The sequence below is a fragment of the Vidua chalybeata genome, chromosome 4 (genome assembly GCF_026979565.1).
Source record: "Vidua chalybeata isolate OUT-0048 chromosome 4, bVidCha1 merged haplotype, whole genome shotgun sequence".
In the NCBI taxonomy this organism is placed as follows: domain Eukaryota; kingdom Metazoa; phylum Chordata; class Aves; order Passeriformes; family Viduidae; genus Vidua; species Vidua chalybeata.
Genome location: NC_071533.1, coordinates 48,326,929 through 48,346,354, shown reverse-complemented (window position 1 = coordinate 48,346,354; position 19,426 = coordinate 48,326,929). Strand labels below are relative to the sequence as shown.

Sequence of the window (19,426 nt, the reverse complement as noted above, 5' to 3'; positions counted from 1 at the left end):
TAGTGCCAGCAGAGCAGCAACTCCCAGCACCAGTGTCCCTCGCTCCGACTGCCCCGGCAGCGCTCCCGTCGCGTCACAGCGCGGCCGCCGCCTCCGTCCCGTCCCTTCCGGGGCGCTGCGCCCGCCCTGCGCGCCACGCCCGGCGCGGCCTGAGGGCGGCGGGCCGCGGCCGGCTGGGCTGGGTTGGGCTGAACTGAGCGGAGCGGAGCGGAGCGGAGCTGCTGCCAGCGCCATGGCCCTCGCCGGCAGGGCGGCCCTGCGCTGGGGGCCGAGGCTGCCGAGCCCCTGCCCCGCCGCCGGCCCGCTCTGCCGTCCGGCCTGGCTGCCCGCGGCGTGCGGGCGGCCCTACAGCTGCCGCGGCAAGGTGAGTCCTGCCCGAGGCCGGCTCCTGCCCGAGGCCGGCTCCTGCCCGAGGCCGGCTCCTGCCGGCCCCCTGGGACTCGCGGCATTGCCAGGCAGCCCGCGCTGGCGTCCTGGAGGGAGAAGGACGCGTTAGTCCGTGGTAGAATTGCCTTGCTAAGGTGTAGGGCTTGACATGTTTCAGTCATCTCAGTTCTAGGGACAGGTTAACAGAGCTTGGAGAGAAGGATATACTGTTAGTAGCGGCACAAAGAATGCAGAATTCACGGGCCAGAGAACATTTGACAGAACTCCCAGGATAAGTAAGGAGCTAGCAAAGCCAACTCGGCAAGTGTGCTGAAATCGGCTCTGGCTGTGCAGAAAGGTAGTTCTGGCAGGGGACGATCACGGCAGCAGGAAACCCACCAACTCAAGAGAAGGAGACCATGCTGGCTAACTAGCATAAGAAGTGAGGGAATCATTTAACCAACATAATCTGAATTAAAAGACAACTATGTAACTTTTAGGAAGTGTATGCCTTTGTTTGGTAAAATGTATGAAGAGTATAAAGTTTTGGTAGTTGTTTGCTGACTTTGTGGATTTTCCACCAAGTGCCTCTTTCTGCATAGAACTGTAACTAAATAAAATGCTTTGACTTTTGTGTGTGGATTGGCTTCTTGCACACTATAGCATCCTTTTTCACTGTCTGCTTGCTCCTTATGATAAGGTCACTACTCGCTGAGTCTCTGGATAATGGCTCTGCATTCATATCATGCTTGTGAAGACTCATGTCCTTAATGGCCCTCTGAATCCAGTTTTTTTAATCCTTAAGTTTAGTAGTTTGACAATGTGAAACTGTAAAACAAAGTTTTCTGGCTCTCTATGTACATAGGAACATAATACTTTTTTTCAGCATAGTTCGTGGTTGTTTAGTGATAAAAGAGTACATGTGTCTATATGACTAAACAATGACATTTTAAACAATGGTGACCATTCAGGCTTTTGTATCTCTGTTCAACTTGTGCTTCTTCTAGAGAAAAAGCATTAAAATAATTAATTTGGTTTTTTAAAGGCCAGGTCATATGCTATATAGAGACTGTAACCTTGACTTATGAAAAGAAATTCCTGTTTTTCAGGAAAAATTAGATATGGCAGCGTATCCTGTTGAAAGCATTAGAAACTTCAGTATTATAGCTCATGTAGATCATGGCAAAAGTACACTAGCAGACAGATTGCTGGAAATTACAGGTAAGCATTCTCATTTTATATTACCTTTTCCTGACATGGAAGGTGGCATCTTAAGTTTCTGTACCATTGATTGTTACTAAAATTTCTAATATTTTTGCTCTTCTAGTGTTGCTTGTGCTTTTAAGCTCTCAGCTATGTAGTGTTACAGATACATGGACTTTGTGGTTGAGATCTGCATAAGGAAGTGTATGTAATTCATTAGAGAAGAGTATTTTGGAAAGAGACAAATGGAGTTTCAGGATGTTCCTTTTTTCAACATCTTCCTTGTTCAAGATGTCACTCCTGTCATTCTAACCAGTCATCCATTAGAACAGTGCATGTTAAGTTTATGATGTTTACTGCTGGTGGTTGAGGTGGACAGAAGGGGCGGGACTGTCATGACCTGGGAATTCTGGACTCTCATTTGAGGGTGAGTGAAAAAAAACCAGGGAGAGAAACTTCAGATCGAAGCTATTTTTTATGATTACCTCCCATGTATCACTATGAGCATTTTTGCCTGATGCCTGTGCTAGAATGGGATTTTGAATTCAGGTCTGTCACTTTATGCTAATGCTCATCTGGCACTTGAGATTGATTTTAGAGCTGTGGGCCACTCTTCTTCAGTGATAGGAGGGGAAGTTTACTTAAGTATCAAGATTATTTACAATTCAAGGGAATTTTTTCTTCTTCTTAATCTCTTAGATGATGTTTTTTATCCTGCTTATTCAGGATAGTATTTTATGTAACTTTATTGTGTAAACTTCATTTGACAAATGTAAAGAGTTGATGCACTGTTTTGTTTTTGATTGAAAATCTTTATTTAGCTTAATTGTATGGGAAAGCTTCATTTGCTCTTTGTTAACTTTTAACCAAAAGTTAATGGCATTTGCAAGATTTATGTAGTAAATTAGGTAATAAAACTTTTTTTTCTTATTTTTAGGAACAATTTCTAAAACTGACCGTAATAAACAAGTGCTGGATAAACTTCAAGTGGAACGTGAAAGGGGAATTACAGTTAAAGCCCAATCTGCATCTCTCTTTTACAATCATGAAGGAATAAACTATCTCTTAAATCTTATTGACACACCAGTAAGTTAAATATAAACAGTGTTGAAATCACACAAATCTAAATGTCTTTATAGTTAAAAGTAGGAGATTTCTGGCTCCCTGTGTTTATTCAATTGCTTTTTTATAAGGATGTGAACTTATATACAAATGGAAACATCGTTGTACAGAAATCTTTGCAAAATTACCTGAAATTGTAAACATTTGTTTTCTCCATAGGGCCATGTAGATTTCAGCTATGAAGTATCACGGTCACTATCTGCCTGTCAAGGTGTCATACTTGTAGTGGATGCAAATGAGGTGTAGTACTTAATTCTTCCTTTCTATTTAGTATTTCAGGATTTCCTTAAGCTAGAGGGAAACTAGGTTGTGGGGTTTTTTTAGTTTTTCTGGCTTTTTTTTTTTTTTTTTTGCCCCTGGTCTATCTCCATGAAAGTATTGCCTTGCAGAAAAAGAATAATGTAATTTTAAAGCAATTGCTTATAATCAGTTATCTTACCCATCTCCTAAATGAAAGAGTTGATAGAATAGCAAAGTAATCTTAAATTGTATAGTATGCCTAAAGATACTCCCCAGAACCACACCAAAACTGAGACGGTTTCTGTGTTAAACTTTACAATGTTATTTTCTAGGGTATTCAGGCTCAGACAGTGGCAAACTTCTATCTCGCCTTTGAAGCACAGCTTTCAGTAATACCTGTCATTAACAAGGTAATAAAGTTTTTAGTGTTTTCTGTTAAATACTTGTGTTGTTTAAATGTGTATAGTGCTGATAAGAAATGTAACCTTAAAGAGAAGTACATAACAAAGAAAGTTATTATAATATTTATAGGATTTAAATATAACATTACTAGAATGTAATAGAAATTTTCTGTATTTGCTGTGTGTGTAAAATTTTACAGTAACTGCTGTGAAATTTTTAATTTCATGAAATACATTTAGGTATTTAAAAATGTAGCACTTAAGGATGTGCTTAGTGGTGGACTTTGCAGTGCTGGGTTTATGGTTGGAATTGGTGATGTTAAAAGTTCATTAATATTGAGGAAACGACATATTTAAATATTTATCAATATTTAAAATATCAATATTTAAAATGTGGAGTCTTAATTTTAAATGAAATTCTAAGCATTACTTTCTATGCAATTTCGAGAGCTGTGTTATTGGAATCACAAGATTAATTACTGCTCAGCTTATGATAATTGCTTTTTGTAGATTTATATTGTACTTAATATGTGATCATATAAACAGTGTAGGTAGCACTTAATGATTTCAAATTACTTTGTAAACTAAATATTTTTACCAACTTTTGGACAAAGGTGTTTTCCCTAATTAAACAAGCCAAAACTAAACTGGTTACAGATGGGATCCTTCCCAAAATCAATAAAGGAAGACTTTATAGAATGAATATTGATCTTTTCCTAAAGATGGGCAACTCATCTTTACTCATAAATACATAAAGGTTCTTTGTTGTACTTTTGAAAGCTACAGTACTGGATGATGTGGGAGGTGTGATTGCTTGTATATTTAGCAGTTTGTTGTTTTGTAGATTGACTTGAAAAATGCAGACCCTGAAAGAGTTGAAAAACAAATTGAGAAGCTGTTTGATATCCCTACAGATGAATGTATAAGGGTAAGATCTTTAAGTTTTATAACATGACTGATAATATAACTAACTAATGAGTGACATGCACATGTTGTAAATTAAGAGAGTGCTATCTGTCTGCCTGTTCTTGTCTGACGTAAGAATTTCTTTAAATTTTGTCTCCTCTAAGAGTGGAGAAAATAACTGTCAGCTAAAGATTCTAGTATTTTTTGAGGAATGGAATCTGGGATTTTAAATTATTTCTCACTGTCAATCCATAAATAGTATTTGTTTCTATCATAAAAATAATTGCCATTCACAAAAGAAAAAACAGTATTTCTTAGTAAGAGCATTCTAGAGTCTCCTTTTGAGTGCTTTTATGGGTGCCACCCAAACTGTCTAAGTAAACATTACACTATTTAAATAAGTGTAAGACATGTCTTATAAAGTTGTTGTTGGATTTGTTTTAGATTTCTGCTAAACAAGGAACAAATGTTGAAAAAGTTCTTCAAAAGGTCATTGAGAAGATCCCACCGTAAGTCTGTATTTAATTATGTATCTAATTAATCTTATAAAGTAATTAGAAAATCATGAGTTGCATTTATATGGTATTGGCAGTAGTTTTACACTTAATAGGCATCTAATTTAAAGAAAATATTTTATAGAGAGATGTAGGAGAAACAGAAGGAAAATAGTGACTTGTGCTTAAACAGGAGAGATGAATTAGTCACCAGTGAGGCTGAAAAGCAGAGGGACATTTTCTTTACCTCTGTCTTTTCCAGCAGTGTTGGGCTTTAAGCCTGGGGAGCAAAAATGCAGGTTGATGCACAGACCCACTGTCAGCAAAGAAGGAGTTGGTATGTGAACTATTACAGGAGCCTGACCCCTGTGCATCCATTGGCCCTGATAGTATCCATCTGAGGATTGAAGGAGAGCTGGCTGTGTCTGTGCAAAGCTGCTCTTCATAATCTTTTGAGAAGTGATGGATATCAGGGGACATCCCAGAAGACTGGAAGAATGCTAATGTCCAATTTACAAGGAAGAGCTTGAGGGAGGATCCAGGAATTTATAGGCCCATCAGTCTTATTGCAGTCCCTGGAAATGGTATGGAACAAATCCTCCTGGGGCTATGACAAGTCAGACCAAGTAAGTGATTGGGAAAAGTGAGCAGGGATTTGCCAAGGGCGTATTGTGCTTGACAAACCTGATCACCTTCTACAGCAGAGTAACCTGCTGTGTAGTGTGAGTGACACTGGCAACCTGGGTTTCTCTTTACCTGGATCTTTAAGGTTTTTGATAAGGTTTCTCAGAGACTCCTGGAGAAACCAATGTATTACAGTCTGGAGTGGGTCTGGGAACTGTCTGACAGGCTGCACCCAGAGGGTGGTGGTAAATAGCTCCTTTTCAGCCTGGCCACAAGTAGGGTCTGTCAGGGTTCCACGGTGGGTTCAATGCTATTTATTATCATCATAAGTGATCTGGAAGTTGGGATGTGTACCCTAGTGAAGTTTACAGTGATACCAAACTGAGAGGGGAAATAGACACTTCAGAAAGGGGGAGGAACTTTGCTGGAAGAGTGGGCTAACAAGAACCTTATGAAATTCAACAGAGGCAAAGGCCTTGCACCTGGGAATACATAATTCAGGAGCACAGCACTGGCTGGAATCTACCTAGCTGGGGAGCAGCTCTGTGGAAATGGACCCAGAGGTCTTTGCGGACAACAAAGTCCCTATGAGTGAACAGTGTGCTGCTGCAGCAAAGAAAGACAGCAGCATGCTGGGTTGACTCAACAAGGATATCAACAGCAGAGATGAAAAAGTCTTATTCCACTCTGCTCAGTGGTGGTCAGTCCATACCTGGAATACTGTGTTCGGTTTTGGTCCCTTCTTGTGTAGAAAATGTGGACAGGCTGAAGAGGGCCACAGAAGAGCCACAGAGATGATCAAAAGACTGGGCAGCCTGCCCTTTAAGGAAAGGCTGAGAAAAATGGACTTGTTCAGCCTTGAGAAAAGAAGTCTGAAGGAAGACCTTTTTGTCGTGTTCTGGTATTTAAACAGTAGCTACAAAGAGCTGTTGGAATAATCTTTCCAGGAAAGTGGTGGATTCCACACCATTGGACACTCTCTGGTTTGTTTGGGCAGGGTGCTGGGCCATCTTGTTAAGCCTGTGTTTTTGCCAAGAAAAGTTGGATCAGGTGATACTGGAAATCTCTTCCAACCTGGTATGATTCTGTGAAAGTCTTTGGGGTGGGCATGCTTGCTCATTCAATACTGAATGAAAACACACTGTATAATACATTGTTCTAATTTTTTTGGTGACAGACCCCAATGTAATACTGCTGAGCCATTGAAAGCCTTAGTATTTGACTCTACCTTTGACCACTACCGAGGTGTCATAGCTAACATTGCGCTTTTTGGTGGGGAGATCGCAAAAGGACAGAAAATTGTGTCTGCACACACTAAGAAAAGATATGAAGTTAATGAAGTTGGAATTTTGACTCCAGAGGAACAGCCAACACATAAACTGTAAGTAAAAACTTCTTACAGTGGAACAAATCATCTGTTGGGGTAAGCTACAATGTCCTGCATTTCTGTATGTTTTTCGCTGTGAGAGGTAAAAACTGGGAGATGTCTAGGTTTTTGTTCTTGTTCTTTGGTGGTGTGTTTTTTTAATAATTACTGTTTGCAGTTTAATGCTCTGTGTCATTTTTTATTTTGGGCACGCTGAGGCAGAAGGTTTTAGGGTTTGCTTTTTGGGCATTGTTGTGGGAGGAATCCATTATCTTCTGTACTACATGGAACATACGGACAGCTAGGTGATTAAAGGCTAGTGTTCTATTCTTATTCAGCTGTCCAATTTATTTCTAGGAGCTGCCTTGTTTGAGAGTGGAAGGGAATGGGGCTTCATCTTAGTTATTGCTGCAGCATATTTTGAGGGTGGAAAACTTAAAATCCATGAATGCAACAGCTTCCAGAAACTGGCTTCTCAATGGCAGCAGTGGGAAGAAAATCAGGTACTTAGAATGAGTGGAGAAGTTTTACCAGTTTGCAACCAAATACATATTAATAACTTTATTGGGGGCATTCTTAGGTTACATTACTGTGTCTGGTGGGTTGAACCCAGCCAGCAACCCAGCCAGCCCCCTGCTCACTCTCCAACCCTAGCAGGATGAGAACTGAGGAGGTACTTGTGGATTGAGATAAAGACAGTTTAATAAATGAAGGAGAAAAAAAATTAATAAAAACAAGTGATGCAAAAACAGTCCATTATTCACCACTTTCCACAAGCAGACTGATGTCCTGCTAGTCTACAAGTAGAAGTCTTGGAAAGACTACACTTCTTTTTTATTGCTAAGCATGATGATCTGTGGTGTGGATTGCCCTTTTGGCCAGTTTGAGACTGTTGTCCTGGCTGTGTCACCTCCCAGTCTCTTGCACACTCCTAGTCTGTTTGCTTGCAGGGGCACAGTGAGAAACCCAGAGGGCTTGTTCAGCAATACCTAAACATTGGTATGTTATCAACACTTGTTTTAGTCACAATTCCAAAGCACAGCTTCATACAAGGCTGCTTTGAAGAAAGTTACTCCATCCCAGCCAAAACCAGTACACTGTGTTTTACTCAATATTTACCATGTATTCCCCTCCTATTAGCATAATGTGCTGATGAAAAGTGTTTGTCTAGTTTCATCCTGCTAGTATATGAAACTTGCTGTGCTGGCAGCTGGGAACTGTTCTAGTTTCTTTGTCTTAGGAGCTTCTCAAGGGTCTAGCTCCAGCTTTTAAACTGGGAGCAACACCATATTCAAAATCCAGGATCATAAATGTACTGTTCAGAAAAAGAACCAGTTGAGACTGTTCACAACTCAGAGGTGAAACAACTTAAATCTCACTTCTGGACATTGGATATGGGCTTTTAAGGGGTGATTTATTTGAATTTCTGGCTGGGCTAAATCAAGTAGGAAAATAGTAGAAATACTGCTAATGCCAACAATCATGTCCATATAATAACAATTTTATTTAGCTATGCAGGACAGGTGGGGTACCTGATTGCTGGAATGAAAGAAGTAACGGAAGCCCAAATAGGAGACACACTGTTTTTGTATAAACAGCCAGTGGAGCCTTTGCCTGGCTTTAAGTCAGCGAAGCCAATGGTTTTTGCAGGTGAGATAATCAGTATAAAGTGGAGTTACTTTTTTCCATGGACAAGAGCAAGAGCTGTTAGAGCTTTTAAAAGAAGACAAATACATTTAGAGTTGGGAGGATTAGAATTTTAGCCGAGGTGTGTCATTTATGTAGATTTGTATTTTCCCTGTGACTTAACAGGATTAGTAATAAATGCTGACTAATTTTACATGAATACAACACAAACATGATTATTGTTTCTAATGCCAGTAAACTCTTAATGGCTGGGAAAGAAGGGTTGAAATTTAAAAAAAAGAGGGAATTATTTGTCTTGATAATTAGGTTTCTGTAATTATTGTGTTGGTTTTTCTTCTTTTAAAATTTAGCAGCTGTTTCATTTTTGTTAAACATGGTAAACTGTCAGAGCTAATATGCAGAATGATCCTGTAAAATATTTGACTTTCTGAGCTTGAATAGTTCTGTTGAGCTGTTGCCACTAGCTTCAGTAACTACTACAAATACTACAGAAGGTGGCTTTATAAAAAATTCTGTAAATAATTTAATAATTTAACTAATTTTCTAGACCTGTTGTGAAGCAGTGTGTAAAACTCACTTGAACTGTCTCATGGAGACTAGGCAGTCTCTCAGTGACTGTTGAAAAGTCTAATCTTGTAAATGTTTTTGTGTGCATGTGTGTTGCTTCTTGATGTAGATGACATTTTCTGAGCATACAAAGATGTGAAAAGTGGTACAGTAGAATCTATTTCAGGCAGTAGTTATACAAACAGCTGTTTTTATTAATTTCGAAAGCAATTTTGAAATGATGCTTTTATTTTTTACTCACTCTTAGCTTTGAGGGAACATCTCAGTAAAGTCTATACATTTACACTGCAAAACTGTAGTTATACTCAACTGTGAATCTTCCACAAATGTGAATGATTAGATGAGTACAGTGATTCTACCATTACGGTTTAGATGCTAATTCTGAAGTAATCTAAAACAGTTTTATGTTTTGACTAATTTTTTTTTGAGGAATAAAGAATCCTCATGTTGTTTTTCACATTTAAAACTGATGGAGCAGAAAGTAACTATTCCTGATTTTATTACTCTGTTAACTCCAAGTGGCATATTTGAAAGCCAGGTAGACCATAGCTAGAGCTCTCTGTCACATCACTTCTATTTAATCTATTTAATCTATTTTGACAGGAATGTATCCAATAGATCAAACAGAATATAATAATCTCAAAAGTGCTTTGGAAAGGCTGACATTGAATGACTCCAGTGTAACTGTTCATCGTGACAGTAGCCTTGCCTTAGGAGCTGGATGGAGGTGAGGTTTTTGTGCTGCTTTCATTTTTGAAAGCGTTCATAAGTTAATGCATGTTTAAATAAACTGAAGGTAGAATTAAACTTAATTCAAAATTAGAAGCTGTAATTCAAATTAATGATAAAGATCAAAAGCATATGATTTTTTTACATTTTCTGATTGCACAGAGAATGAAATTTTTTGTGATTAATAGTTTTTGTTCTCGAAGACTTAATTCAACTGTGGAATTATTTGTCCCTTGAACGTTGTTTGCTCTGCCTGATACTAGCACTGTAAACTTGCTGGAGAGTGGGAAAAAGACCACTCTGAAATTCTAGGGAATACACAAATACTTTTACCAACAGGGTATTTATTTTCCAGATTGGGCTTCCTTGGTCTTCTACATATGGAAGTCTTTAATCAACGTTTGGAGCAAGAGTATAACATGTCTGTTATTTTGACTGCTCCGACAGTTCCATATAAAGCTGTTCTTTCCTCAGCAAAGTTGATAAAGGTATGTTAAATTCATTTAAAAAATTATGTAAATATAACATCTAGAGTCTCTTTTTAAATGTAGGTGAGTACTGTATTTTATAGTAAGCATTAGAAACACCAGTATATTACTTAAATAATTTTTAATTTTCTTGTGGATGTTGACTGCTCTTTCCCATTTCATTTCAAGCACTCTCTTTTTATGTCTTATACTTTGAAAATGGGAGTATAGGACACATATCTTGCTGTATTCTTTTAAGTGCTTACTACTGGACTGCATTAAAAGCAGGTGAAATAATCTTCCAGGCTTCATCTGTCAGAAAACATGAACGTGTCTAGGAATAGCTTGTCATGATACTGTAGATTGGCAGGGGCTGGTGAAAGAGAGATTTTTTGATCACAATTAAATGGGCATGTGCTAACTTCATTAAACTGGGTACAAGTAGAATTGCTGTGTTTGAGTTTTAGAGAGAGAAAGAGGTAGACTTAGAGCACCTGCTGACAGAGGAGGCTGCAAATTGGCTGATTGTTCTGGAAGTTACTAAAAACTTGTATAAGAAAGATTTCTGTACTTGCAAGGTGTGAGGCATAGACCTTTTATATCTCTCTGGTTGTTTTGGTTTCTTACTCAGACAGTGTAACAGCTGAATGAAGTAGCTGACACCTTTGGTGCGTGATTCCGGACTGTTGATGTGGGATTCTTTTCAAACAATGCTGGAAGTTGGGTCCCTGTCAGTGGGAATGATGTAATCACTTGCTTTGGAGGAGAGGGAAGTTGCATTTACACAATAAGCAGCATAACCTTCCTTTTACCTTGGAAGGGTAACTCCAGCTCTTACTGGGATGTTGGACTCAAAAAAGTAGGTAATGAAAGCACTTACACAGAAATCAAAAACTTCATTTCTAAATCCACTTCAGCATGTGAGGGAGCCTGAACCCAAAGTTCTTAGAGAAGAAGGTCCCCACCACTGAACTCTAAAATATTTAGAGCAGGTCTTCTGTTGAAGCTGTGTAATACTAAGTTAGAGGATCAGGATGAAGTAAAAAGGAAAATCCTCAATTTACAGGGAGAGAGAGACCTGGAAAGATGGATAGAAAGGTTTTTTGCATTTCTATCATTTCCCAAGTAAAAAGCTAATGATGATATTTAAGGATATGCTGATAATGGACTTCTATATGTTTTATAAAAATCTCTTCTAAAATCGTCCTTGGTTTAAACTTCGGTTGCATAATGCACCATGTTTTCAGGCAATTGAAACATTTTTTAGCATTTGTTCAATGCTGTATTTGTCTCTTTTGCTGTTCATTTTACTTACTTTTAAAATTACAGTATCTGGTTTATTTGTTTGTTTTCAGGAGTATGGAAAAGACCAGATTACTATTATCAACCCTGCTCAGTTTCCTGATAAACTTTCAGTATCAGAGTATTTGGAGCCAACTGTTCTTGGTACTATTGTAACACCTCAGGAATATATTGGGAAAATAATCGCCTTGTGTCAGGTTGGTGTATAATTTTAATTTTGTCTTTTGCATTTTTAAGCTCTTCACCTCATACTTAAAGTGAAGACAAGATAGTATGATAATAGATATTACTACTTAAATAGTGTCTTTGAAGTAATTATTGAATACTTTTCAAAGATAAAATAATTTTTAACATTTTATTTGTAAAATTCTGAACTACAGAATCCATAAACTGAATAGTTAATCATGAATTTCAATGACAACAAAGTGCTTGGTCTGTACTAGACTAATTCATAGCTAGTTCTGGTCTCCTGAATGAATGGAGTCTGAAGCAAGGGAATAAGATGTATTGTTTTTTTAGAAGTATATTCATGGGAATAGAACTTCTGCCAATGCTTCTGACTGTGTGCCCATGTACTTTTTTCAGTACTTCACTGAAAGTAAATTTAAGATAGCAATGGCCAAATTTGTCTAACTGTATTTGGAATACTTCTAATTGAAAATGTTTTAACTGCCATGCATATTGTGTTTATATTATTTCTTCACAATATTTTCTTGGCTTTTAACATTCCAAAATGCATAATACAAAGCAGTACAGTGAAGAATAAAAGCTATTAAAAAGAATTTCTAAAAGAACTTTAAGAACACCCTTCTGGGAGGAAAGAAGATGAGCCTGCAAGTCCTACTGTGGCAGCAGTGAGCAGAAGCTGTGAAGGATTTCAGAAATTCAGCATTAGTTGTAACCATTTCATTTGTTATAGTGCTGCAGTTTGTCCTGGGACTTCAGTGAACTACCAATAAGAAAGTTACTTTGGGGCTTAAGTACAGGAATTCTCTTGTGTAGCTTGATTGCTGTTCATTTTAATTTGCTTTGTATTTTTTGTAGAAAATTTCAAGGGAAACTAAAACAATTTTTATTTGTCTAGGATCGTAGGGCAGTCCAGAAAGATATGTTTTACATTGATGAAAACAGGGTTATGCTAAAATACCTCTTTCCACTGAATGAGATTGTGGTGGATTTTTATGATGCTCTTAAGTCTCTGTCTTCTGGCTATGCAAGGTAACTACCTCCCCTGTTCTCCCTTCTCCTTCTCCCACCCTGGACCCTGAAGTGGGTGGTATGGTAAAGAAAAGCCTGAAGAACAGCTGTGGAAGGGCACAAGTAAAGAATATTCCTTTATGGTGGTGCTGTAAATCTAGTCTCTCTTCACCTTGAATGGATTAGATTCACTGTGAAAATTGATGGAAATAAGTCTGAAAAACATGAAAAGTCCATCACTACCTAATAATTGTTGTCTTTGGCAGTGCGTGTATTTTTCAAGGGCACCCTCTGGAGTGGCACTGGCTCGTCTATATGAGTAAGACCTAAATGGTCTGTCCTTGTCTGAAGTGACATTGTACAATTTTTTTCAATGGAATCACTGAAACTGTACTACTTACTGTATGAACTGGCTCTTGGTGGAAAAAGGAAAATAACCACATTGATTGTTTAAAGCTAGTAAAAACAATGTGGTATTTAAAACAAACAGTACTTACTTAACATACCTGTTTTATTATGTGAAAAAAGAAAATCATGTGTATTTTGAGACAAAATTTTCTGTTGTGGGTCGCTGCTATGAATTCATAGTCTAGTATAGTGCTCAGATGTTTGTGAAGAGCCTTTGTGAGTTTAATGGAAGGGAAAATGTTGCATGGCGATGAGCTTGTGCCCCAGGAGGCTCAAAACCTGGTATGTTATACAATAGGAACTAGTATACCTAATTACATTACTTATTTTATTAACATAAAAATGAATTTGATTGAAGGACTGAATTTACTTTAAGATTATGTTTTCTTTAATTATGTCTTACAAATGTAAGTAAGACACGTCTTGCCCAGGTTTTTATATATATGCAGCAAAAGCATAAACAAAAGCAGAGAGGCACGGTAGAAGAAACAGAGGGATGGAAATTTTGAATTTCCTCTCTGGATCTAGCTCCCCGACTACATAAAACCTAACCTGTGTATCAAGAACCTATCTCATTAGCAGAATTATGCTGGCTTTCCTTTGATTCAAGGATGATTACCAACGATGTTGAATTATCTTATTTATTTATTAGTTTTTATTTCCTAATTGACTCCTTAATACAGCTTGTGTATGTAGCGCTCTCGGTAATGATATTTCTGTTATATGGATCCATTCACACATCTGTGGTTATTAATCAAACTAAGATAGAAGTACTTTGAAATAATCTTGAAGGATTCCCCCCCCCCCTTTTCTAGTATTTCAGATTTGACCCCATTACAGTGATATTGATGATCCTCCACAATTATACTTACACACAAGATCCATCTGTCTGTCTATCTGTCTATCTAATCTCTGTCTGTCATCTATCTATTGCATACATCACCTCTGCATCTCTTCTATTTTAAGAATTTTTGCAAACTACCACACAGACAGCAAAGCCCACACCTACCAAAGAAAAAATCCGGTTTGGAAACTAAGTGAAAAACTTAATTGTCAGAGACAGTGATAATAGGGGTCACATAAAAAGTTTGTCAAATGAGAGGATGAAAAGAAGACAGTCCTGGATTGGTGTTTGATTCCTGTGACATTCAGGACATTGAGTGTTCAAAAGCTGTGTTGAAGGGTTCTTTAAGACTGCATTAAGCATGTAGATTTCTAATTGCTCATTAGATTGGAAAGACATCCTTAAAGTCAACATGACATCTTTCTGCATTGAGGGGACATTACGTGCAGTACATTTCTAGTGTGAAGATGTACTGAGAGACTTCCAAAAACTGTACTCCCATTATATTAAAAAGTTCAAGTGTTTTATTAAGAAATATGTCTATAAAATCTATGGAACAAAGAATGCAAAATATAATTTATACAAGATCATGACTAATTTTTGAACTGCTTTTATTTTTTTAGTTTTGATTATGAAGATGCAGGTTACCAATCAGCAGACCTAATCAAAATGGATATTCTTGTAAACGGAAATCCAGTTGAAGAACTGGCAACTATCATACACAAGTAGGTTTACTGGATCCCTTATTCAAAAGGAATAACAATGAAAACATTGTCTGTTAATAGGACTTGATGATCTTAAGGTCTTTTCTGGCCTAAATGTTTATATGATTCTAAATTACTCTAGGTGTATGTGTTACTCTTAATATGACAAATCTGTTTGAAGATTTGCACTGAAGATTTTTCCATATGACCACCTTCATTACCACTGAAAAAGAGAAGCATTTTGTAGTATGAAAATTAGGAAATAATTAATAGCAATTTTTTTACTTCCCTTTCTCAGCTTAAGTACTGGATATCATATTTTTGTGGAAAATGTAGGGCAGAGAGAAAGAAATGCAAAATGCCAGTCTTCTAAAGGGCTGGAAAAATTTAAGTGCATACCAATCTAGGAGATGCCAGATGAATAATTTATGATGCTTAATACTGACAAGAAATGATTTTGTTCTCCCAGTAGTTCCTGTTCCATAGAGGTTTGTTGTTACCTTGTTTCCAGACAGAGTATCAGGAGAATGTAAATATTTACTGGATACAATTGCCTCAGAATTTTTTGCTAAAATGATTCCATTTCTATGAGCATTTCAGGCATTAGAGGTGAGAATAATGCCTTTCCTGTTTCCAGCCTGTCCCCTATCTTCTCACGAAGTTTTTACAAGGCTCCCTTCTGTAACTTCAGCATCCCTTTCCAATAATGCCTACTTTTCTGGGTTTTTTTGGTTTTCCGTCTTAAAACACTTGTAGTTGTTAAGTATTTGTATATTTTCATATTTTTTGCATAACTGCAATCTTGAAATCCTTAGAATTCTGTAACTCCAGAAGGCTGACATAGGAAAATAAATCCCTTGCCTTGTTCAGAAGGATCGTGGGGCTGAAGGGGACTGACTGTCTTGCATACAATTACTAGTTAATGCATTTTGCATAATTCTACCTGAAAAGATGCAAAATGGAGTGGGCCACTTTGCAAAAGTTAGTTATTGCTTTAGCATGTATTTTTTGATCAATTTCACCTGTACCCTGAACTGTTTTACTCACTAAAACTGACAGCCTTTCTTTAGGCTTTAGATTTCAGTTGTGGGTTTGTTTTTTTTTTAACTCATAGTTGCAGTCATTTTGATTTTGCTGCAGGTGTTCTCAGTCTTCCCACTGTAAAAACTGCATCTGTAAGAATTATGCTGAATTATATTTATAGAGAAAACATTACAGAGATTACTGTAAGCTTGGTATTAAGATAGTCATCATTTGTTCTTACTGTACAAGTGAATATATGTACCTCTAAAAACCGTAATGCTCAATGAACATGACTTAAGTACTTCATGTTTAAACTGTCTGCTCTATACAGGTAGCAAGGAGTCACATTGCCACTACTTGAAAACATATATGTTGATAAAAAATGTCTGCTAAATATGGATATTTTTATAGAGATAGACCCATTTCTTTCTAATGGCTTATGAAAGTATCTGTTAGTAGCTTCTTTAGACATTTTGTTGTTTTCTCTTTCCAAAACCTGAAGCATATGCAGATGCTGAATATAGTTAGATAATTTTTATTAGCAGATGACAAGGGTATGTTAATTTATTTTTTTCTTATGATACAAACCCAGACTTTGAAAGCATTCTGTAATATGGATATTTTGACGGCTTGAGCCCATGATCAATGAAAATTCTCCTTGACCTAGTTTAAAATTGCACTTGAAGCTGTGGCAGTATTCAAAATGTCTTCATTGTGATGGATAATCAGGGTGTTTTTTATAAATACTTTATATGATGTTATATTCTGAGGTTAATACAGTCTTATCACCTGTTAGCATGAAACAGGTGACACACAGAGACCACTTATTAGACGTAAAATTTGATCTGATCAGCTTATCTTCTGAGTTAAGAATAGAAAAACCTCTATTAAAATCCTTCAATCAAACAGATTGATTTATGGATATATTTTTAGTGTTGCTGACCTTTTTTTTTTTTCAGTGATAAAGCCTATGCTGCTGGTAAACTCCTGTGTGAACGTTTAAAAGAGACTATTCCTAGGCAGTTGTTTGAAATAGCCATCCAGGCTGCCATTGGCAAGAAGATCATTGCAAGAGAAACGTAAGTGAAGCTTTTCTATTCCCCTTGTTTTTTTTCTGTCCATATTTTAAAGATATGTAAAATACAGACTTGTGAAGTCTTACCTAGTTTTATGCATTACAGGACATTGATTTTGCTATAAAGTTGTATTTTCCTTGATATATGCTACTTGAAGAAAAAAACCACATTTGAGCAGTGACTATTGATTAGACATTTAGATTTATACAAAGAAATTGTATTTTTATTTTAGATTGCTTGGGGTCAGAATTGCACTTAGTGGATAAAGTGTAGCTTCCACCACACGTGTCCACTTCCTCTGGCAGTGGAAAAAGTTTCTTACTACTGAAAAAAATCAGCTAGTTGTGGAATACTTTGCTATGAGAGTCAGCAAAAAAATAGCTGATTTGTGCTGTTCCAAAGGAAATATGTTGCAGCTGAACACAAAAATATTTTCCTAGCTTCTTTAAAGTAAACCATTTCCTTGATGTTGTGTTTCTCATCACATTTTTCTATTGCTATTTAAATAGGATTTAAATAGTGGTAAAATAATTAAAGGTCAGAATTCAGGCAGAGGTGCTGTACGAATTTGTTTATACATGTATATACACATTGATGTAACACTGCCTGTGAGTCATAGCAGAAATTCCAGATAAAATGCCAAGACTGTGATTTCTTTATGTACATATTATATGCCCTAAGTGATGTTTCTAGAATTGAAAACCATGAATTATATCTTCTGTTTAAAACTTCATCTTTTGTATACAAAACCTGAAAATGTTATAATGCCAAAGCATCTTACAAAACTAGTACAAAACAACATTTTAACAACTCAAATACTTAGCTTCACATGCAGATGTTCTAATATCTTAAGGTGTATGTGTTATTTTATTTTGCAGGCTGAAACCTTACAGAAAAAATGTTGTGGCAAAATGTGTAGGTTATTTTTTTTCTCTTTTCTTCACATTTCTGACATTTGTAAACCTTAGAGTCCTGCTAAGATGATATGACCCTCTCTTCCTAGATACCCAGCAAAGACATATTCTGTTTGTGCTCCTAAGTGTCTGTGGAATTCTAGGAGATACTTTTTAGCTTTTATTTTAAAATCCAGCTCTTGTAACCTCTTGCTGCAGCTTGAAGAGTGGATCAGATAAAGTAATGGCGTTTTCAGTCACACACTTTGAGTGTCTGTTTCATCTCCTCACCGTTTTCTAATAGTTGTAGGCACACAGTAAATGTGTGTGTGTGTGTACATAGGCATACAGGTAACTTCATGTTTCCTAAACTGGTTTTTATGCAACAGAAGGAAATATAAATGTGCTTCTTTTGAGACTTGATTGTGATTAGACTTCTACTTAGGTTTGCAGTAATACATTGCAATAAAGCTTTAAATGTGCAATAGTTGACTAAGGACAAAACTCAACAAAGTGATTGGAAAACTGTGACACCTCTTATTTAGCTTGGATTTAACTCTCTGAAGTGAACATATTGGAAATATTAAACAAGTGTCCCTTTCTCACAACTGCAGTAGAATTCTGCTAAGCACAGCTGTGCGATGGTATCTGCTCAACAGTATACAAGGGTTTAGGTCATTTTTCTAGATGTAAGCACCTAGTGCTAGTCAAGATGCCACAGTGTATCTGAGCTGGTATCCTGCTCCTATTCCCAGGGGATTTGGATCTAATGTGTTGTCTACTGTCAGCCAGGCTTACAGGAATGTATTTACCTGACAGTTCAACACTCAGTTGTTCAAATTAATGTGCTGATTTGCTTCCTTATTCTTTCTAATTAGTGGCCTTTAGGCCAAACTATTGGGAGTATAAAGTAATCTTTTGTCAAAATATAACCAGCCTTTCTGACTATTTTTAAACCCTTGAGTTTTGTGTGGCTGGAAAGTACTGTAGCTGCAGTTGTAGTTTGGGCTTAGTAAATTTTTTTTTTTTTTTTTACAGTATGGTGGTGACATTACAAGAAGAATGAAACTTTTAAGGAGGCAAGCAGAAGGCAAGAAATTGATGAGAAAAATTGGCAATGTTGAGGTTCCAAGAGATGCCTTTATACGTGTTCTAAAGAGAGAAACTGACAAATAGAGATCAGTGACATCTGATCTTCCAGATCATGTCAGCTTTTTGCAGACAGTAGCAAAGTGAGCTAATATGGGATTTATCACTGTGAGAGGGAACATACTTGAATGTAAATGGTATGAATATAGTATATGTGGGAAGATGAATTGACTTAAAAATGTACATATATTTGTAGATTATTATGAAATTAAAGTTACTTGACTGCATCTAAAAGTTCATATTATATTGTTTTTTCATTTTATTCCACTGTTTTCACACTTTTAACACTTGATATAATTTTGGGGGTTCTTTGCATTGCAAGTCTCTATATATAGAAAGGAACCATATGGCAAAAGGTTATAAAAATAATTTAAAGGTATATATAGACAAACAATGCTGTATTGGTTTGTTTTTTTTCTTTTAAAGTTTGAACTGTTGACATAAAAGGATCAAGCTATTTCCTGTATCACTTTCTGTAAAGTTGCTGTTGTCAGGAAATCGTGATGCTGGGAAACCATATCAGATGAAAAAAACAAAACTTCTAAAATTTACCATGCTGTTTATTTTAAACCAGTTGAAGTGTGTAAGTTTACCATGAGTTCAGCCTAGCTGTGCTCATCTCCAGGGAAATGGTAAGTTCCATATATAAAAACACAGGATTTGTAACTGTTCCACTAGTAAGACCAATTCAGGCCTTA

The 19,426-nt window shown here is 36.8% G+C and overlaps 1 protein-coding gene across 3 annotated transcripts; it reads left to right on the top strand.

Annotated features, from left to right (window-relative positions):
- Positions 1-232: 232 nt before the first annotated feature.
- GUF1 (GTP binding elongation factor GUF1) lies at positions 233-18,972 on the top strand. 3 transcript variants are annotated; one of them, XM_053941421.1, is made up of 17 exons: positions 233-364; positions 1,476-1,587; positions 2,507-2,655; positions 2,851-2,931; positions 3,264-3,341; positions 4,177-4,260; positions 4,683-4,747; positions 6,534-6,737; positions 8,233-8,372; positions 9,540-9,663; positions 10,021-10,153; positions 11,488-11,631; positions 12,519-12,652; positions 14,507-14,608; positions 16,570-16,689; positions 17,565-17,601; positions 18,618-18,972. In XM_053941421.1, exons 1-17 carry the CDS (start codon positions 233-235, stop codon positions 18,753-18,755), a joined length of 1,977 nt encoding a protein of 658 aa, XP_053797396.1. In that variant the 3' UTR covers positions 18,756-18,972. The 3 variants fall into 3 exon arrangements, with proteins under 3 accessions (XP_053797396.1, XP_053797397.1, XP_053797398.1); XM_053941422.1 differs by lacking the exon at positions 17,565-17,601 and having other exon boundaries at positions 288-364; positions 18,618-18,735; XM_053941423.1 differs by lacking the exons at positions 233-364; positions 1,476-1,587; positions 2,507-2,655; ... (3 more) ...; positions 4,683-4,747; positions 6,534-6,737 and adding an exon at positions 7,093-7,225.
- Positions 18,973-19,426: the final 454 nt, after the last annotated feature.